Source organism: Nicotiana tabacum, chromosome 2 (genome assembly GCF_000715075.1).
Source record: "Nicotiana tabacum cultivar K326 chromosome 2, ASM71507v2, whole genome shotgun sequence".
Taxonomy (NCBI): Eukaryota; Viridiplantae; Streptophyta; class Magnoliopsida; order Solanales; family Solanaceae; genus Nicotiana; species Nicotiana tabacum.
The window spans coordinates 126,453,895-126,475,957 of record NC_134081.1 but is presented as its reverse complement, the minus strand read 5'-3'; the positions used below and the strand labels follow the sequence as shown (position 1 = coordinate 126,475,957).

The 22,063-nt window shown below is 36.5% G+C and overlaps 1 protein-coding gene across 1 annotated transcript; it reads left to right on the top strand.

Moving 5' to 3' along the window:
- The first annotated feature begins 593 nt into the window (after positions 1–593).
- LOC107771471 (myosin-17) lies at positions 594–21,342 on the top strand. Its single transcript, XM_075239199.1, has 39 exons — positions 594–1,019; positions 7,859–7,984; positions 9,134–9,277; positions 9,399–9,544; positions 9,629–9,785; positions 9,896–9,954; positions 10,071–10,230; positions 10,333–10,482; positions 10,556–10,692; positions 10,781–10,927; positions 11,065–11,166; positions 11,250–11,307; positions 11,461–11,562; positions 11,727–11,764; positions 11,884–12,010; positions 12,093–12,263; positions 13,189–13,320; positions 13,415–13,524; positions 13,649–13,709; positions 13,900–14,077; positions 14,893–15,098; positions 15,226–15,345; positions 15,440–15,538; positions 15,621–15,842; positions 17,019–17,158; positions 17,537–17,654; positions 17,760–17,810; positions 17,901–17,981; positions 18,080–18,250; positions 18,353–18,508; positions 18,617–18,823; positions 19,430–19,567; positions 19,655–19,725; positions 19,843–19,942; positions 20,016–20,072; positions 20,163–20,219; positions 20,385–20,465; positions 20,588–20,670; positions 20,767–21,342. The coding sequence occupies exons 1-39, from the start codon at positions 1,017–1,019 to the stop codon at positions 20,888–20,890; spliced, it is 4,590 nt and encodes a 1,529-aa protein (XP_075095300.1). The 5' UTR covers positions 594–1,016; the 3' UTR covers positions 20,891–21,342.
- The last annotated feature ends 721 nt before the right edge of the window (positions 21,343–22,063 follow it).

The window sequence follows — 22,063 nt, the reverse complement described above, 5'->3', positions numbered from 1 at the left end:
AAAATCAAAATTTTCAGAATAAATTTGAAAATTTATGGCCAAACGCTAGCTTAAGTACGCGTGCTCGGGTACGTATCGAATATCTACACTGAGATTTTGAGTACTCATGTTAGGATTTCAAGTGCCCGTACATGAGTAGGTATCAGGTACAGCCTACTATGTCCGTTTCATGCTAAAAAAAGCGTTTGATATTATGATCCAGAAAGTGATATTCAAAACCTCATGTAGTAGTATGTGAGTGCATTTTACTTACAAATGTGTGTTCAAAATCCAAGATAAAAGGAAGTAGTAGTACAAATAATTCAAATCAAGCTGTAAAATTCAAATTATAGTAGGTAGTACGTTCGAATTTGTCCCAAATAAATGGCAAATACCGTAAAATGAGTGGAATACGATGCCCAAAAACAACAAACAAATAAGTGTCAGAAATCCGCCCCCTAAATTGTCGGTTTTTGTGTTTAGAGCCCCCTTCTTACAAATTTTCCAAAATACAGCCTGCGTATAGGAAGAAGTGGGGTCCCACCACCCTACCACCCCCCAACTGATCGGAAACACTGCAAATTAAATTAATTCATTCCAAATAAATACAAAAAAATTAACAAAAGAAGTAAAACTTCAAACTCTAGAGAGAGAAAGAGAGATACCATAGCTGCGAAGCTAGAAAAAGAAAAAAGTTTCTAGAGAGAGAAAGACTATCCCTTTTCTTCTTCTTTCAACTTTCATTTTCACATATATACATACAGAAATACGGAGCCATATACATATATACGTATAAGATTTGTGTTTATATATATAGAGAGGACCAAAAGGGAAAGGTTTTCGCTTTTCCATAAGCTGATTCATCGGAGGCAAGCTTTGTCTTCTTCTTCCTCTTTGTTATCGTCATAAACGTCGTTGCTACTTCGGCTGGGATTTTTGAAGCTTAAGAAGTCCGATCTGACTCACCGAGTCAAAATTTCGTTACTCTTTGCCTTGATGAGTTGGAGAGCAAGAGATCGATAGTTCAAAACTCGTCAATGGTAAGTCTCTGTTGAAACGACTCGGTTACTTGTAGTTTCGTGCGTTTTGCTATGTTTCATTTCGTATAGTCTAATTGCTGTTGCTCTAGTCAAATCTGTTCAGCGCAAAGTCAATTATGCGGATTATTAATTGATTATTCTGATGTTATTGCGTGGACGAAGTTTAATTATAGGAGCTAGTGTATTTTTTGGTGCATGCGTGAAATATATTGGAAATGGACTGAAAATAGTGTGTATGTATGTCTATGAGATTTACGTTATTAGGACTAAAAATTTATGCTATATATGTGGATTAGTTTAAAGGTGCCACTTTTTGAAGTAATTTCTGAAATTTGATTTTATCCTTTCTTTGTTTCCCAGTCCGAGAATTGGATGTCCGAACAAGATAAACAGTAGAATTAACTACTGATTAGTAATAATTTGTTTTACTAGTATTGAATTACAGAGGTTGCAGACCGTAGTAGCAATCGGCAAGTAAAAAGAGGTTTCATAAAGTGTTAATGAGGAGGCTGTTTATTGTGTTACTTTGAGGAGCTGAAATTTATAGAAAATGCAGTTTCAACTTTAGAAGTGAATGTGGCAAAATAAATACAACTTTGGGTTACAATATTAAACTTTAACTGGTTAGTGGTTTCATATGTCTTTGGACAATATTAGAGATAAAAGTACTATTGAGAAAAACATTTAATATAAATAAGATGTAACAATTGAAAGAAAAAATGGTTCGGGGCACGCTATGGAAGGTGCTTTCTTAAGAGTAGATTACCGTCGCTACCAAGACGCAAATAACAAAGTGACGTCCTGCTCCCAAATTACAGCAAACCACTCAGAAATCTTCTAATATGCAATCGGATGGAAGTTCCGGAGAACTCTTAAATCTCTCAACAGCTTTTGTTTGAATTTAGGATGAATTAAGAAAAAAGAGACTCTTGAAAAGAGTGACAATATGAAGAGTCAAAAAGATGAAGACATGGAAACACAAGATATCTGATATTTTGGCTAGTGGAATAGGTATCCATAGAGATAACTAACATGCCTTTCCAATAACAGGTGTATCCTTTAATGATTGGATCACAACTTCTTAATAAATATTAGATATATCTAAAGGATTGGATCACAACTTCTTAATAAAGATTAGATATATCATCATAGCATATCATATCATCATATATCATATATATTATACTAAAAGTGGGAAGACCCCAAGTTAAAAGTTGATTTACAAATATACCATTAAAAACTAAGTGACAATTTTGCCCATGAGTAAGAAACTGCCTTCTATTAAATTAAAATAAATGAAAAATCAGTTGCATTGTTTCACATTCCAACTTTTATTTGTTTGGTCCTATGAGCTTCTACCGATTATAGTACTAACATTTATGCACAGTCTTTACTCATACTTTAGTACACTATAAAAGTAGACACCAAAGTGTCAAATTACTTCATCATTTTTTCATTTTCTCTTCTTTGTTAGAAACTCCCTTTTTCCCAGAAGAACATGCTCTTTCTGTTTTTTTTTTAAAATTTTGCTCTACTCCAATTACAACGCCCATGTAAAGAAATCTCAGTGAACTTAGTTTATGGTGGGCTGCTCTATTGTTCTTATCCTCATCATATATGTGATCAAAGTCTCATTGTGCCGGTCTTTAAAGGAAACTCAGCACATATATCTGTAGACTATAATTTATACGCATGCGATCTTAAATCTGATGCAGTTATTCTTGATTAACATATTTTATTTTGATTGTTTGGTTTCTTTTTTTCTTTTCTCCTTTGGATATAAATTTACGCTTTGCTTTCCGGACTAATTATGAAAACGACTGGTTCCATTACTAGAGCTATTTTTTTCCCTTTTATCTGCGATAAACATTCAAAGACTATGGGTTATTTTTGTTAATCGTTTCCTTCTGATAATCAATGTAGCTTAGGATTTATCTTTGTTTATAGAGTTAAATTATAAGTATTTTGTAATTCAATGAGATGAAAGCTGGAGAATATCTTTAGACAAAAAGAAAGAAAAGATGAAAGATTTGTTTTAAAAGAAATTCTAGCAATCAATTGCATATTTTAATATTTCGAGAAATGAAATAGTGAAGAAAATCGCCGAATAAAAAAAGGAATAGTGAAGAAAAGTCATTTTCCAATATATCTATGAGGTCTAGAATCAACGACAAAATTAGAAGCTTCATGTTACGTGCTTCACCAAAAAAAATTGAAATTGAACACAAAAAATGGATACACAATGCATTAGGTAAAGATGAAAAGACTAGCCAATAGCTTGAAGTCAAGCCGAATTAATGCGAGAAATCTTTTTAAAAGCATTATAATTGATATTTTATTTAAAAAATGGACGTAGAGAGTACTTTCATTCGGTAACTTCTTGATATGTATGCGGCTGTCAAAAAGAGGCTACAACTTCTAAAAGACAAGGCACAAACTTTAAGATGTGAAGCACTTGCAAACATAGCTGACATTGCTTATATTCACATTAAACTATGTACTGATGAAATATCAAAATTCCAGAAAATTGCCAAGCTGCATAAGAAAAAGTTATACCATTTTAGTTTAGTGTCTACAACTAAAAAATATAATAGTGACATCGAGTCATACGAATAGGCTGACTATATATACACTTGTGCTTTTTCCTTTCAAATTTTCAGTTACTAATTATGCACAAGTTTTAATATTGTTTATATCGTTTTAAATTTTTTGTACCAACTGTTGCACGTGTCCAGAAACTAGTCCTTTAAAAAATGGATTGCTCTAGGGTGATGTGTGTGTTAGGTGTACGTCACGACAAAAGTATGATATTTAAGTGAAGAAAGGTAAAGGGACAAGCCCATTATCCACCGAGTTTCGAACCTTGCGCTACTTGCCCTTGGGAATTTCTCGGTTATGAAAAAAAGAGAATGGATTACATCTTTTCAAAAAAAGGTAGTGCGGCTTTTTATCCTTATCAAAACAAGGTAGTGCTATTTTTATCAAAAAGTAAAATTTTGAATCACCCAAAATAAATCAACGTATGTAGCACCTCATTGCTTTGAAATCAAGGTTGTCCAATGTCACATGCAGCTACAGCATGTGATCTCTTGCAGAGTCTCCTTGTGTTATCGCATAGGTCCTAAATTGAGTTGTGAAAATGAGTGAGGCATGGGTGATAAGATGAAATATTTGTAGATATATATCATGGGACTTCTTGAGGCAGCAGAAAAGGAAGAAATTGATTAAAATATCATTTGCCAGTTAAAAAAGGACAGACATTTTAATATGAATGTAAAAAGTGTGTGTTTGTTTAACAAAAGAAAAACACTAAGCAAATAACTATGTGTATTGATCACTTGCACAAAGAGTTATTTCTATTTTACTTCGATATAGTAAAACAATATTAGAATAATGTGTAGTTGTGTACTAGTCGAAGTAAAAGCACCGTGATATGTTCACAATGCTTCTGACACAAAGGACATATAGAAGTCAACTCAACATTTTTATTTTTTATTTTTTTCTATTTACGTAGAGAAATGGGACCCTTGTAAAGTTGCTGCCATGTGACCAGGACGTCACGAGTTCAAGTTGTGGAAACAGCCTTTTGCAGAAATGTAGGGTAAGGCTGTGTACAATAGACCCTTGTGGTCCGCGTTCCGGCCCTTCCCCGGACCCCGCGCATAGCGGGAGCTTAGTGCACCGGGCTGCCCACGTAGGAAAATGGGAAGGGTGAAGGAGATAGTTAGGATCGAACCAATCGCCTATTGTGTGGAAGATTGCGACCATTACGACTAGTCTAAAGCCCTCGACGTCATTCTAGCCTCTAAGTACCAAAAGTTCCTATGGTCAAATTAGTACGAGCAGGTGATCTTTCAGATACTTTGTGCGTACAAGACCAGGTGGAACTAATTTTTTCAGAAATATTTGATAAATGAAACAAGGTAGCATAAATATAATATGATGATAAGTTAAAGAAAACAACATTAAAAGAGTTATGTTTCTTTTATACTTTTATCATTGATATAACATTTGCATTGTAGAAAGAATTTTGTGTTAGCTTTGAAGAAGATTACAACATAACATTGCTTCTAAGTACCATTGCGTTAGGATCGAACCAATCGCCTATTGTGTGGAAGATTGCGACCATTACGACTAGTCTAAAGCCCTCGACGTCATTCTAGCCTCTAAGTACCAAAAGTTCCTATGGTCAAATTAGTACGAGCAGGTGATCTTTCAGATACTTTGTGCATACAAGACCAAGTGGAACTAATTTTTTCAGAAATATTTGATAAATGAAACAAGGTAGCATAAATATAATATGATGCTAAGTTAAAGAAAACAACATTAAAAGAGTTATGTTTCTTTTATACTTTTATCATTGATATAACATTTGCATTGTAGAAAGAATTTTGCGTTAGCTTTGAAGAAGATTACAACATAACATTGCTTCAAAGAGGATTTAAATAGGTTGTCAAATAAAGGAACCCATTCAAAAAAAAAAGAAGAAGAGAAAGTAGTCCGAGTAGTAAATTTCTGAAGTTTCCGTTCAACTTCTATCTTTTCCTGAAATACTTCAGTTGAGTGCAGTGGAAGGTTCGCTATTTTCTTACATTTGATCAGTTTTAATGTTCTGTCATGAAATATCATCCATTTTTTCTTTATTATGGCGGTGGCCACGCCTGCTTGCATGCACCTCCGCTAGTCCACTTGTACCTGCTATCTCCCATTAACACAAGTATCAGGTAACTCTGTCCACCAAGATTTGGACAAGGTTTAGATAGATAAGACGAAATCACCCAGCAGTCTTTTGCCTCTCCTGGGATTTTTTCTAGAAATATCATCCTTTGTTTTAAGATTCCAGTTTTCTTTGTAAATAGGAAGTTACATCCCGGAGCTTAGCCATGTTATCTTATTCATATGATGGGTTTAGTTGACAAGATAATCTAGAAATGGAGTTGGTCCAATTTGTTATACTGTATAATGCCTTGATGGTATAAGGTATATCTCACCATTTTAGGATGATATGTCAAAAATGACAATTTCATGTACAACTACATTATGTTTGTTTAGGGTTCAAAGAGAAAGGGAAGCAAAGGGACAAATAAAGGAAGTGCAAGAGTCATTCCCCTTGTTAATCTAGGAATTGAAAGACGAGGGAAGTAAATGATCAGGTTTTGAACCCTCAAAAATTGAATAGGAAGGAAGTAAATCTCATCCTCTGTTATACGTACCCTTTACCAAACAATGTTATGAGAACAAATGACTCAATGAAAATGTTAAATTCAGTCCCTCTCCCTTCCTCAAATGGTATTAGAGATCAGTCTGGTCATGTAGAAGACACATGCATGGAATATGGTGCACAATATCATGCCATCTTAGAACTCAATAGTACTTCAGAACTAATTGCTGCATATTCCACTCTCTCTAGTGCCTAGAACCACTAACTGATGCTGCATCTTTTGGGGCCACGATTGACTTTAATCAGAGACAACTGAAAGTGACTAAAAACCCTAGTGTTCACTTCTGGCTGAATACTTTTGTTTCTTGGTAAATTATCAGTTATCTGCTTCCTAGATATATTTTTCTTTGCTGGTCTTCAGCCCAACCTCCTGAATTATATGCTAGTCAATCTCTATCACTATACTCCCTCCCCAAAAAATTTAGTTCTTTATTTACTTTTCATAGTCAACTGACTCGTTTTTGTCTCTAATTGGGCGTGGATTGATTCACTTGTTGAAGACAACATGTAGATATTTAGAGACTACATGAAAAGAATACTACAAATTGAAATGCTTTCATTTCAAATTGACAAGAAATGTCATTTAGAAATCTTAGTCAAAGATATTTCTTCTTTGAAAGAATAAAATTGGAATAAATTCTTTTGATGGAAGTATTGTCGTGCAAACCAAATAATAGCGCTTTTTAAACTGAAACTGTGGCAATGACGTGCTTGTTTCAAGGTGATCAATGTAAAATCTCGTAACTTATATTAACCATGTAATCTAAGTTTGTGTGGCCGAGATGGCATACTGTAGCTGAAGCGTTTCATTTCAACTTTCAGTTTGTGGAGGCATTCTCTCTATGAAACAAAATATATTTTGTTGTGCTATTGTTTTCTCTTCTAACTTCACTTTGATAATCACGATATGTCCTTTTTGACATGTAAGGTGCTTAATTGTATTCAAATTTAAGCCTACCTTACCTGTTCAAAGAGAAGAAAAAAGTTGTATTCAAAGTTGAAGTTTAGACTGCTAGTTCCATTCTTGGGGCGACTCCTGTCCATTTAGCTATATATATTGCTTTTCAAATTTCCTATATTTTTTTTTGTATTGTGATAGAGCATAGGAGTACGGCCTCTACGCCTAACACTGAAGGAGAGTATTATTTTAGATGCATGATTCCATTTCAGGGTGGATTCTGAGGTTTAAGTTCATGCATAAATCACAAGTTTGTCTTGCTTTCTCTTGTCTGTTTTATTCCGTCTCTTAGATTCTGAAACAAAGGTGATATTAAAAAAAAAGTCAACACTGGATGACTTACCCCCTCCTCTCCCTTCCTCCCTTGTTTCTCAATCTCTTCGCATTAGCATGAACATACTTTTGTTGAAGAATTCTCTACAGACTTTTGTTGAAGAATTCTCTAATCTGGTGTATCGATTGCTAAGTCAATGATGCCTCAATCCCAAATTAGTTGGGATTGGATCTATGAATCCTCTCTATCCATTTCACTCTATTCAGGTCCATTTCATTCGTATACAATTTATAAAGATTAAATTTTCTGCTCTCTTATTAGAATGGCTGAGATATTGCGTGGTAATCATTGTCCTCTTGGTATCTCATGCAAATACCTTTTTGCAGGCATCAGTCAACATAATTGTCGGTTCGCATGTTTGGGTGGAAGACCCTAAATTGGCATGGTCAGATGGAGAAGTTATCAAAATACACGGTCAAGATGTTCATGTTAAAACCTCAAATGGGAAAGAAGTGAGTATTTGGTTTTATAACAGCTATATTTATTCAAGGGTTATACTTTGTATCAGTTTGAAGGGAAAATCAATTAATGTGCTTATATTTTCTACTCTTCTTAATGGATTTGGCCAGACCTCACTAGTGCAATAGATATTTTGTAGTATTCAGTACTCGGTTCTTGTATTATATTTGGGGAGGAATATTTCCTGCCTATTGGTTCCTTTTCCTAGAGGTACTTTATAAAATATGACGTGCTACTGTTGTATGTGTGCATATTTGTATGTACTATGCATGCATGCAATATATCCAAGGATGCCCTATCTAACATATTAAAGCCTTTCTTAGAATGAACTGTGACCAATATATGTTACTGAGAACTAACACCTTCCTAATTTTAGCTATGCAAACAATATGTTATATTCTTCAAGAGGTCTAGGAATGCTTGAGTTTAATCCCTGCGGCCGTTCACCAGAATGACTGAAACGCTTCATGTGAGAGAAATTTGAGGCAGGTCTATGGTAGAAGTTTACCTTTTTGACTAACATCATGAATCAATTTACTTACATGTCCCGAGATGAGTTGACCCTTCTTTACTTTCTTATAATCCTTTATTTGTTATGATCCAACTATAAATGACTTAGAAAATATATATAGGGTGCCAAAGCTGATGAACAACTTTTCATATTGACCTTGTGGCTTTCTCTTGCATATAGTCATATACACCAGGAATATCTCTCTGAATATTATTGCTTGTTGCTTCATGCATTAGTTCTAGTTTGCATGAACGTTTGCATGTCACCTCCTTTGTGCACCAAAAGTATCATTGTTCTCTAATTTAAGTTGGTGTAAATTTTTTAATTTTGATTGTCTATCGTCGTATTGGCTTCCGGGGAATGTTTGGTTCATCTAGACTGTATTTGTTAATCATGTTCTTCTTGTAGTGTCAAGTGTTATGTTGTACTTCCTCTAGTCGTGCAGTCGTTAACTTATTCAAAACGCGAATAGCTTTTCTCGAGGACCATTTCAGATCACTGCAGTCTGCCGGTCCCTGAAGCTTAAACATTTTCATTTCAACCAACAAATCAGTTCTTGCATTTTTTTTTGGTTGTACAAGGAGTTCTTTTTTAATCTAAGGTTGTAATAGTTTCGAACTATTGATCCCAGGTTGTTGCAAATATCACTAAAGTGTTCCCTAAAGATACTGAGGCCCCTCCTGGAGGTGTAGATGATATGACCAAGCTTTCCTATTTGCATGAACCTGGAGTTCTGCAAAACCTGGCTACTAGATATGAGCTCAATGAAATTTATGTAAGAGATCTGATTTTCCTTGTAATCATGCAAATTGATCGTTGATACCCACTAGTTGTATTTCATGAATTTATCATCCTTTGGAGAAAGTTTTCTTAGTTTTTTTTAATCTTTTGTCCAGACGTACACTGGAAACATATTGATTGCAGTAAACCCTTTCCAAAGATTGCCTCATCTGTATGACACTCACATGATGGAGCAATATAAAGGAGCAGCATTTGGGGAGCTGAGTCCGCATGTTTTTGCAGTTGCAGATGTTGCATATAGGTCGAGTTCTTTTCTGACGTGTGTTCCTCTTATTATTGCTTTGGTATGATATCTCACATTTATTTATTCTCATTTTGGTCTCAGGGCAATGATCAACGAGGGAAAAAGCAATTCAATTTTGGTTAGTGGAGAAAGTGGTGCTGGTAAGACTGAAACCACAAAGATGCTTATGCGTTATCTTGCATATCTTGGGGGTCGGTCAGGCGTCGAAGGTCGAACTGTAGAACAACAAGTTCTAGAAGTAAGAGTGACTTTTCAATTTAATTTAAATCTACCATTGGTAGTTTCTGACGAAACTGGGCTTAGTCTATCAAATTACTGTCTAAAATTCATGTTATTGTTGACACACAGTCCAATCCCGTTCTTGAAGCATTTGGAAATGCCAAAACTGTGAGAAACAACAACTCAAGGTTAGTCACTTCTGTAATTGAAGCCACAGTAGATGTTAATTGTTTCAGCAATTTTGTTAATGGTTTCTAAATGTGACTGTTCCTTTGTCGTGATGTAAATGGTGTAATCCTTTCAGTCGTTTTGGTAAATTTGTCGAGATACAATTTGATAAGAGTGGGAGAATATCTGGGGCAGCTATACGAACTTACCTTCTGGAGAGATCCCGTGTCTGCCAAATCTCAAATCCTGAGAGAAACTACCACTGTTTTTATCTTCTTTGTGCTGCTCCAGCTGAGGTATCTATGTTTGTTTTCTTGTTTTGTTTTTGATTGTCTTTAACTGTTTAGCTGATCTAATGTTAACGACGCACGTAATTATGATATTCTTTCGCTTTGCAGGAGATAGAGAGATATAAACTAGGGAACCCAAAATCATTCCACTATCTTAATCAGTCCAAATGTTACGCATTGGATGGAGTAAATGATGCTGATGAATATCTTGCAACAAGAAGGGCTATGGATATAGTGGGAATCAGTGAGGAAGAGCAGGTTAGTTTTCTTCCGGACTAATTTGTAAAGCGGATAACATGAATATTGCTAATGCATTAAAGAATTTGTTCAGGATGCTATTTTCAGGGTGGTTGCCGCAATTCTTCACCTTGGTAATGTCGAATTTGCAAAAGGTGAGGAGATTGACTCTTCTGTGATTAAGGATGAGCAGTCTCGGTTTCATCTCAATATGACGGCAGAGTTGCTCAAGTAGGTCTATTTTCTACTTTTGAACTTGAATGCATGTTTTTATTTTGGATCTGTTAATTCTGCTGGATCTTATGACTAATATTGATAGGTGTGATGCCAAGAGCTTGGAAGATGCACTAATTACACGTGTAATGGTCACACCTGAGGAAATTATTACGAGGACTCTTGATCCAGAAGCTGCTCTGGGTAGCCGGGATGCTTTGGCTAAAACCGTGTATTCTCGCCTTTTTGACTGGTAAGCAAGTCAAATACCTGATGTTACTGTCACTTTTACTGTCATAAGACATGTATAGACACATATACATATACTGCTTTGGTTTTCCATATTTTTATCTTCTTTTGTTTCTTAGAAAATTCGTATATCGACTCCAGGATTGTGGAAAAGATAAACATCTCCATCGGCCAGGATCCAAACTCCAAGTCCATAATCGGAGTTCTTGATATTTATGGGTTTGAGAGTTTTAAAACCAACAGGTAATGTTTCAGTATGGTATATCCTCTGCTGCTGCTTACTTGAAACCTTGGTGCCTATTTAACATTTTCCCCGGGTGAAACAGTTTTGAGCAGTTCTGCATCAATTTTACAAATGAAAAGTTGCAACAACATTTTAACCAGGTTATATCTCATTCTTGCATTTTAAAAACTATTTTCTTATTTTTTTCAATCTGTTAAGGCTATATGATTATAATGGTCATGCGTTTGCACCAGCACCTCTTTGCTTATGAGGTTGTCTTGGTTTTTTAATGTTATTCCATCTTATGATTTCAGCACGTGTTCAAGATGGAACAAGAAGAATATGAAAAAGAAAAGATTAACTGGAGCTACATAGAGTTTGTTGACAACCAAGACGTGCTGGATCTGATCGAAAAGGTCTGCAACTGCTTGATTCATTGTTTATTGATGCTTTTTTTTTCTTTCGTTTGTCTGGAACAAAGTAACTTGTTATGCGATTCTTTAGTATGTTATTAGTTCTAGACTTCTAGCCGGTCTTTTGGTTACTTCAAATCGTAACAGCTGAAGTTGAAAACTTGCAGAAACCTGGAGGAATTATCGCTCTGTTAGATGAAGCCTGGTAAGCGTGCTTGATTTTCTTAGTCATCAATTACTTCAGATATCTGATGTAATTTATTTTTCTGTTTTTTGTCCTCCAGCTGATGATATAATTTATGTTCATATAACTGGTCCTTGCAGTATGTTTCCTAAATCTACTCACGAAACATTTGCTCAGAAGTTGTACCAGACATTCACTAAAAACAAGCGTTTCATCAAACCTAAACTTTCACGGACGAGTTTTACGATATCTCATTATGCTGGAGAGGTGATGACTAGTTCGTCTTTTTGGAAATATCTATACTTTCATCTTTCCAATGTAATGCTAAAGCGTCCTAGATGATATGCAGGTGACATATCAAGCGGATCTGTTTCTGGATAAGAATAAAGATTATGTGGTTGCAGAACATCAGGTTCTGTTAACGGCCTCAAAGTGTCCTTTTGTGGTGGGTTTGTTTCCTCCTCTACCTGAAGAATCATCAAAATCGTCCAAATTTTCCTCCATTGGGTCACGTTTCAAGGTTAATTCATTTTTCTCCATCAAGTATTTTGGCTAATATTGATTTTAGAAACAATTTAAAAACTTGTGTGTCTCACCGCTAGAAAAATCTCTCTTCTTGCCCTTTATTAAGCTTAATTAGATGTATGGATTTCTTATCTAGGTTTCCTGTTCTGCGAGTTTCGTTTCTCTCTGACTGACGAGTATACTTACTTTATTGATGGCTTTAAGTAACAAATGGCTGATCCATGTTGACCCTGTAAAATCAAAAACTAATTTGACAGAACTGCCTAGTGTATAAGCAAGACTTCTATTTTGGCAAACATTTCAGTCATGACTAAGGTTCTTGAGGATGACAACAACAACAAACACAGTGTATTCCCACAAGTGGGGTTCTTGAGGATGAAAATAACTAATGTATGTTTATGTCTAAGAGAAGCTACTTATAAAAAAATGTCTAAGAGAAGCTTTTGCTTTTGGTTTTATTGCGAACTAGGAGCTTCAGATATGTACAGGAATCATGTGGAATTACAGAGTAAATGTATTGTTTCATGTAACTGAATAAATTGTGCTTTACCGTGGAATTTCTGACGTTTTTGCTGTCCGTTCTTATTCAATTGTATTACTTCCTATTAGAGTAAGTACTAGGTCCATGCATCATTTGATTGATACTCGTATGCTACCTTTTACCGTAGCACATTGTGGTTTTTCATGCTTGGACACCTCCATCTCCACCTCTTTTCCCGCAATATTCCCTTTGTTATCTCCAAACGATTCATGTTTCTTCTATGGTGTTGTGTTATAGTGCTTTTGTATTTGTTTTGTTGTTTTCTCCCTGTCCCTGTTTCTAGCAAAAATGATTCATTACAGAGTATGTGGAATTGTAGTATATATTTTTTATAAAGATATTTTTCAGTCTTCTGAAGCCTTTTCTTACGTGAATGCAGCTACAACTGCAATCTTTAATGGAAACATTAAGTTCAACAGAGCCTCACTACATCAGATGTGTGAAGCCTAATAATGTCCTTAAGCCTTGTATTTTCGAGAATGTGAACGTGATCCAGCAATTGCGATGTGGTGTAAGTGTCTACTGATGCTTCATCATTGTGCATGCAAATGTAATGGATTCATTACTTCTTCTTGCCCTTACTTAAGTTGTTCTTTTTATTCTAGGGTGTTTTAGAAGCTATTAGAATCAGCTGTGCTGGATATCCCACTAGACGTACATTTTATGAGTTTCTTCTTAGATTTGGTGTTCTGGCTCCAGAAGTTTTAGCTGGAAGGCAAGTTTTCCAGACTCGTCTTGTGTCGATTCTAACTGAAACTTTTGTTTTCATTTGTGAATTTCCTTCTTCCCCATCAGTTTCTTTCTGATCTTTCTGATATCTATAATAATCCCTTTTCCAGCTATGATGACAAGGTTGCATGCCAGATGATTCTAGACAAAATGGGACTGATGGGCTATCAGGTAAATTTTGGATATCGTGCTAAACCAGATGTGCTCATCCTCCAACTAGAGTAGGTTTGTCATTGGATTGCTGAGAGAATATCTAGGCTAGAGAAGTAATAGACAAGTTCTTTATATACCGTTCATGGCATCATGAAATGTGCGGAGACATTTCGATGTCTTTACATTAACTGAATGCCTGTCTTTACAGATAGGAAAGACAAAGGTCTTTTTGCGGGCTGGACAGATGGCTGAGCTCGATGCCAGAAGAGCTGAGGTACTTGGAAATGCAGCAAGAATTATTCAAAGACAAATCCGTACATATATTACGCGAAAAGAATTTGTTGTGTTGCGTCATGCTGCTATTCAGTTGCAATCATGTTGGCGAGGTATGTTTCAATATCAGTCATTTGGAATCCTACATTTCAGATTGCTGAAACTTCTTTCATCTGACTCCCTACTTCATTGAGAAGCATGTTTTTAGGACTGGTGGCTGGCCTATGGGAGAGTAGCTTTAGCTTCCCTTTACATTTTTGACTTTGATTTTCTAATATTTAACATACATTTAACATTTTTATGGTGTTTTGAAACCAACTTTTAAGGAAAGTTTTTTGTATTATATGATTTATGATGCTTGTATATTCACGCTGGTGCTTTATTCAAGCTTCAAAAGCTTTTCCAATATGGTTCAATTTACACATTATTATTTACTCATTTGTTTTTGTAAGTACTAATAGTTTATTGTTGATGAGGGGGAAAACCTCGGATAAAAGAAATATAAAAAAATGTAGAGGACCTACACAAAAATATGGTTGTTTACTAAAGACACCAGCCATCTATACTAACAGGAAGCTCATCGTGGGTGCTCCAAAAGTTAATCAAAAACAAAAAAGACACGCCCTAATCGCATAAAATCCTATTCCCACCTCTTCAAAAGCTCTAATTTGGTATAGTTGATACAAAAACTAAGCTAGCATTGAGAAATCAACTGGTTTCAAGAGTTCTCTTGGCAAGGAAACTTTGAAAACATATGTCAATTGCTCCAAATTATTATTAAAAGTGCATATTAGGTTTCATCTTTACTCTGCTAGTCTTGTCTGAGGAAAAATTGTTTACTCTCTTATCAGCTGACATGTCAATATTTTTTCTTGTAACTATTAATGAATTAGTAGTGCTATCGTGATTCCTATGTCGAAAATGTCAGCTATGCTGTCCTGCAAACTGTATGAACAACTGAGACGTGAAGCAGCTGCTCTGAAGATTCAGAAGAACTTCAGATGTCATGTTGCGCACACAGCGTATGCAACACTGCATTCTTCTGCAATTACCTTGCAAACAGGCATGAGAGCCATGGTTTCTCGCAATGAATTTAGATACCGGAAGCACACCAAAGCTGCAATTAAAATACAGGTACTAATCTCTCTACTGCTATTGTCACTCTTGTGATCTTCCCTATAATTTAGTGAAGAAGATACATGAAGTCTTGAAATTTTCAAGAAAATAATAGCTGATACATGATTTGCTTGCTATCATGCAGGCGCATTTGCGTTGCCATGCCGCTTATTTTTATTACAGAAGTCTTCAGAGAGCTGCCATCATCACTCAGTGTGGTTGGAGGCGACGGGTTGCCAAGAAGGAGCTTCGAAATCTCAAAATGGTTTGTTATGCATTTTTGTGATAATTTCTTTAGTAATGTCTTCATATCGTTCAGAGAAGGAAGATCATTGTCAATGAGAGATATATGTATGCAGGCTGCAAGGGAAACAGGTGCTCTCAAAGAAGCCAAGGACAAGCTCGAGAAGAAAGTGGAAGAACTTACATGGCGGTTGCAATTTGAGAAACGACTCAGGGTAAGTTTTTCTTATTCTTTGCAAAGTTTCCTCTTGGTTCATTTCCTTGACTATGACACCATTGTACTTTGGATTACTGCAGACTGAGCTGGAGGAGGCTAAAGCCCAAGAAGTTGCAAAGCTACAGGAGGCACTGCATGCAATGCAAAAGCAAGTAGAAGAAGCAAATGCTATAGTAGTCCAAGAGCGAGAAGCAGCACGGAGAGCAATTGAAGAAGCACCTCCAATCATCAAGGAGACTCCAGTTATAGTTCAAGACACAGAAAAAATAAATGCCCTGTCAGCTGAAGTAGAGAATTTGAAGGTATGATTTCCAATATCCCAAGGTTTATAATCTGCATAGTTGGATGCTAAACTTAGCAAAACATGCCAACTAATTGTTTTATTTTCTTTGAGTGACTCATTGACTATGATAAGTAAATCCCCCTTGCAAAAACCATCCAATTCTACAAGTAGTTTGTGTTGAGTCCCACACCGGTGGGATGAGGATTTCGTGGTCTCTTTATGTGGTTTTGGGCAATTCTCACCTCATGAGCTAGCTTTTGAGGTTGAGTTAGGGCCAACGTCCATTTATCATGGTATCAAAGTCAGACCCATCTCAATTTATTATTAGCGATGTTGGAGCCCCCATTTATGTTGTCCACGCTCCGGTTTGCAAGCCTGGGTGTGGGGGATGTTGAGTCCCACATCAGTGGGATGAGGATTTTCTGGTCTCTTTATATGGTCTGGGCCAATTCTTATCTTATGAGCTAGCTTTTGGGGTTGAAGGTCCATTTATCATGTTGAAGTGCGTGACCATCTCATCTAAAAGCTTAAGCTTCTAGAGAGCACACTTTAAAAAAAAAGGGGCAGCCCGGTGCACTAAGCTCCCCGGGGAAGGCCCGGACCACAAGGGTCTATCGTACGCAGCCTTACCCTGCATTTTTGCAAGAGGCTGTTTTCACGGCTCGAATCCGTGACCTCTTGGTCACATGACAACAACTTTACCAGTTACGTCAAGGCTCCCCTTCAAAGAGAGCACACTTTATTTACTTAATTGTCTCTTCAACACGCCCCCTCAACGCAAATGTGCCTGCAGGATAGCAAGCTACAAGGGTTTGAACCCTGGCATTTAAGTGGAGAAGGGTAGAAGGGCAGGCCCTACAGTGCCCCTCTTGCCCTCGAGGATTTCTCGGTTACCATAAAAAAAAGAGAAGATAATTGGAGTGCCGTTATTTGATCCATCTTTCTGGATAAACCCTGAATCTCTTGAATGTGCTTGACTTCAGTGTTGCAGAATACTCAGAATCATAGTTTCTTGAGCTGGCCTTGAGCTGGCCTATGAGGAGGGATTAACCTAAAAATGAGTCCCATGCATATGCTAATAATAGACCAATAATAAAACGTTGATTTTAAAATGTTCATACTTTTGTATAAAAGAACACATAAAGATTATCTCTATGTTTCTCTTGGTTGAAAAGTTTTTTCATGAATTATCCAGGCTTTGCTTGCGTCAGAAAAGAAAGCTACAGAAGAGGCTAGAGATTCTTCCAGGGATGCAGTGGCCGGAAATGCAGAGCTGGCTAACAAACTAGAAGATGCTGAGCGAAAAGTAGATCAGCTTCAAGATTCTGTGCAGAGGTTTGTAAATGAATATTGACTGTGCTGTGAGGGAATCAACTTATCAGCCTCCTGTTATGGGTTGATTGCCTTAGTGTGACCCTGATAGTTAAGAGTCTTCTGATCAAACATACAGCAGAAGTTGCATAGCTTTCCCACAGTTCTGGTCATTTTTGGTTTCTGATTGAACCTAAAAATTATTATGAGCATTGCTCTTACGATTTCTGAGCTATGAACAACCAACCTTTCAGTATAATAGTAGACTTGCATCCTTAATTATCACTTTTTTGTGAACTGGACTTCCCAAACATAGGATTCTGCATTCTTTGAGAATGTAAGACATGCACAAGTCTCTGTCGCTGTCTCTTTCATCTACTCTTTCTTTGTCTCTTGTTTCAGGCTTGAAGAGAAGCTCTCCAATATGGAATCAGAGAACCAAGTGCTTCGTCAACAAGCTTTGACCATGTCACCAACTGGAAAAGCTTTATCTGCACGGCCAAAGACTACTATTATACAGGTGCACTAATAGTTGCCAATTCTTATCTTATTAGAGTTTATTTGAGGGAGTAGAATTTCTTAATACCGTAGATGCTATAGATAATTACTCTCGATGAAATTTCAGAGGACTCCGGAGAATGGAAATGCTATAAACGGAGAATCAAAGCCTAATTCTGTAAGTTCAATAGTCAGACTGTTATTTTCACTTTTGACGTGAATTAAACATATGCCCTATTTTAATGTATATGCTTATTATATGGCATAGGATATGAGTCTTGCTGTAGCAAGTCCAAAGGAGCCTGCATCTGAGGAGAAACCACAGAAGTCTCTAAATGAAAAGCAGCAGGTGCGTGGTCTGCTTGCTTGCCCCAAAGAATTACCAGATATCATAATGTTACAGTTAAATTCAGAAATCATTTTTGTACAATTTTATCTTTTTTACAGGAGAACCAAGACTTGCTGATTAAGTGCATTTCACAAGATTTGGGCTTTTCTGGAGGCAAACCAATTGCAGCTTGTCTCATATACAAATGTCTGCTCCACTGGAGGTCCTTCGAAGTTGAAAGAACTAGTGTTTTTGACCGTATAATACAAACCATTGCTTCAGCCATAGAGGTAGAAAGCTTATTACTCTGGTAATGTTGTACCATTCAAGTTTTCTCTGACTTTGTGTTTATAAATCTAAGACAATTAATTTCTGAAACTTCTTCATTAAAGGTCCCAGATAATAATGATGTATTAGCATACTGGTTATGCAATACGTCCACATTATTGATGCTGCTTCAACAAACACTTAAAGCTAGCGGGGCTGCTAATTTGACTCCGCAGAGGCGGAGAACCAGTTCAGCTTCTTTATTTGGGAGGATGTCCCAAGTATGAGCTCTGTGATTTATATTAAGTTCTTCAGTTTCAGCTATTTGCCCAATTTATAAGTCATGTCTTAGTTATTTTTCTCCTCTGCTACCTCTAATATTTATGTAGGGCTTACGAGGTTCTCCCCAGAGTGCTGGACTTTCAGTTCTCAATGGGCGTATGCTTGGGAGATTGGATGACTTACGTCATGTTGAGGCCAAATATCCTGCACTGCTGTTCAAGCAGCAGCTTACTGCCTTTTTGGAGAAAATATATGGAATGATAAGAGACAATCTGAAGAAAGAGATCTCCCCATTGCTTGGGCTATGTATTCAGGTACATTATTTTGTGTGCTACTTATGCCACAAGTCCAAGCAAGCTTACGAAATAGAATGTTTAATGCTCAATGTGTAGTTTCAGCAAGTCCCTACGCTTAATGTAGTATGATGTGATAACTGTGGAAGTTTTAGGACTTGGATTGGTTGATGCACCACTGAGAAGTTCTCTGATGCTTGAACCAGTCAACGTGTTAAAGCAACAAAATCTTATAGATTGATTGTCACTTAAGAAAGTTAATGTGTTGTAAATTATGCAGCACACGAGCTCTTGAATGTCTCTGCACGGCAGAGTTATTAGTTTCTATTATCTATTAAAATCACTAAAGTAATAAATCAGACAAATCCCCAATCATCAGTAGAGCTCCCGAGAATGGCTAGTGAGGATACTTCTCTTCAAGCCTAGGGTGTTGGAACAAGTGGATCTTTCCAGGTTTAGTACTATGCCTTGAAGCTGAACAATTTATATAAAGGCACCACTTTTCTCTTTGGGTCATTGTGCTACCTATGTTTATTATCTTCTCTCCCCATGTGAGAATATTTTTGCTGCCGAGAGAAAGAGGGAAGGAGTTAATTTGTATGAACATTATCTGCATCATGTCTGCAGGCACCGAGAACATCTCGTGCAAGTTTAGTCAAAGGAAGATCCCAAGCTAATGCTGCTGCCCAGCAAGCTCTATTTGCTCATTGGCAAAGCATTGTGAAAAGTTTGAACAACTACTTGATGATGATGAAAGCAAACTATGTAAGTTAAAGATTGGAGAGCTATATAATAGAAATAGTCTTTTTGTCTTCCTGACGTTTATGTGTTTCCATTGCTCCACCCATGTAGGCTCCTCCTTTCTTAGTTCGGAAGGTTTTCACTCAAATATTCTCCTTCATCAATGTTCAACTTTTCAACAGGTAACTACAGGCCTTTAAGGACTGTTAAATCTGTGTGCATTCTGTACGTTAAGTATATTTTATTTGGCACATTGGCACCTTCTTATGTATCTGTGTGTTAACTTTCTTTACAAACAGTCTCCTTTTGCGGCGTGAGTGTTGCTCGTTCAGTAATGGAGAGTTTGTGAAAGCGGGGTTGGCTGAATTGGAACAGTGGTGCTGCTATGCAACTGAAGAAGTAAGCATGTTCCACTGTATCTTTTCAATTCTTAGTGCTATCCAGTATCTTACTTCTGTATTTTCATGTCCAGTATGTAGGCTCAGCATGGGACGAGTTGAAGCACATTAGACAAGCAGTTGGATTCCTAGTAAGAACTAATTTAGTGGCTTTGTGCAAAACGAACTTTCATATGATCACGTGCTTTTATCTGACTCTTTCTCCCCTCAATTTCTTGCAGGTTATACATCAAAAGCCCAAAAAGACATTGCATGAGATCACTAATGAACTTTGTCCAGTAAGGAAACTTTGTTCTATATTTCTCTTCTGTTCTTGTTCCAGTTTGTTGTTCATTAAATATGGTTGTTTCTTTTACTTATCAGAAGAAAAAAAATTCCTGTTTCTTTATCGACTTCTCATTCGCTGTTTTTCTTTTATAATTCACATGGCTTTTTTTTATTAGGTGCTTAGCATACAGCAACTGTATAGGATCAGCACTATGTACTGGGATGACAAATACGGAACCCACACTGTTTCTTCAGATGTAAGATCTTGCACCTACAGTTTTAATGCGATGTAGGTCTTCAGTAGTTTTTGTTTTGTTATAGTACAGTTTGCTTGTTTCCTGATTTCCCTGTATGGTTTCTGTTTCCGTCCCACTGATAGGTTATTTCAAGTATGAGAGTTATGATGACAGAGGACTCCAATAATGCTGTTAGCAGTTCCTTTTTGTTGGATGATGACTCGAGGTATCGTTTATTAAATAACTCATTCTCAATATTTGGCATATATGTACGTTTTACTGACCATCTCAAATTCATATCCTGTCTTAAATTATGATGCAGCATCCCGTTCTCCGTGGATGACATCTCCAAATCAATCCAACAAGTCGACATTGCTGATGTTGAACCGCCTCCATTAATTCGTGAGAATTCAGCATTTGTATTTTTACATCAACGCTCTAGTTGATGGTGGTTTCCGAATATCACTCAACATGGACTTTGATGAATGTTCGCGTAGCTCCAGACAGCTGACTCTCCTGCACATCAAGGAACATGCAGAAACTTGTGCATATAATTACATCGCTTGTTGCATTTAATGGCTAGTGTATATTTTTCTCCACTTGTTTTTGGACAGCTGTCTCAGTTTGTTGTCCCGTTCAATTTATTCTTTTCTCCTCTCGTGCTTAACTTGAGAGGTATTTTTATTAGGCCAAAAGGCTTTTAGTGTGATCATATGCAGGTATAGGCAGATGCATTGGTTTTTTGTTGCTTGCCTTTTTTCTGAGTTGTAAAGTCACTAAAGTTGTCAGTCAATTTTAGGTTCTTATTTGCTGTAGTGTTTAGCAAAGTGCAGTTTAAGGTTGTGTTGTATAAGTGTCAAAATTATCAAGGCAAAAAAGTTTGTGATTCTTTTCTTCCCATTGGTGAACTGCAAAATCATTGGCCCTATGATAGATGTGGACACATATAAACTGATATCAGCTCCCTTGAACTTATAAGCAACAACAACAATAAGGCCGTATTTCTGATGTATGTTTGGTTGCACGAGTAGATCATATTTCATTACTTTAAAAAGTAGGGTATTTGATTGTGGTTAAATAATATTCCAGCAAAATTAGACAAAGTTCCAGCCTTACAAACCTGGTTGATATAATGAAAAATAACTACTGCCTCTTTCAGTAATCTCTTACAGAATGCACAAGCTCTAAGAAAAAGAGGGTAAATGTAGGAGCAAAGGGAACTAAGAAGGCAATAGCAGACGAATATAAAATTTACAGCAAAAACATTAGACATCCGAATTTTCTACTTTATCTAAAAGTACATTTGAGCAGATAAAAAAATAATTAAAACAACTGTCTCAAGTATACGAAAACATAAGTACCAAAAAGAAAAACGAAAACAATAAGTAGCAAAGAAATGGAAAAGGGATCGAGATATTTTGTAGCTGAAACAGTGTTGGTAGCGTCTTGCAACCTCGGGTCAAGTGGCTCCAAATCTGATCGGAAAGGGAAAATTTCATCAATTGTATGACATTTATCCAATTTTACTTATCTTGCAACTTGTAGAAAATAACCTTATAATAATCCTTCATCAAAGCAATATCTGCATTATAAAAACCAATTGGACTTGGATATTTTGT

Coding starts and splice junctions, on each gene's coding strand:
- LOC107771471 (XM_075239199.1), top strand. Junction 7,985..9,133: donor AAACCTCAAATGGGAAAGAA/GTGAGTATTTGG, acceptor TATTGATCCCAG/GTTGTTGCAAATATCACTAA. Junction 15,346..15,439: donor AGCTTCGAAATCTCAAAATG/GTTTGTTATGCA, acceptor ATATGTATGCAG/GCTGCAAGGGAAACAGGTGC.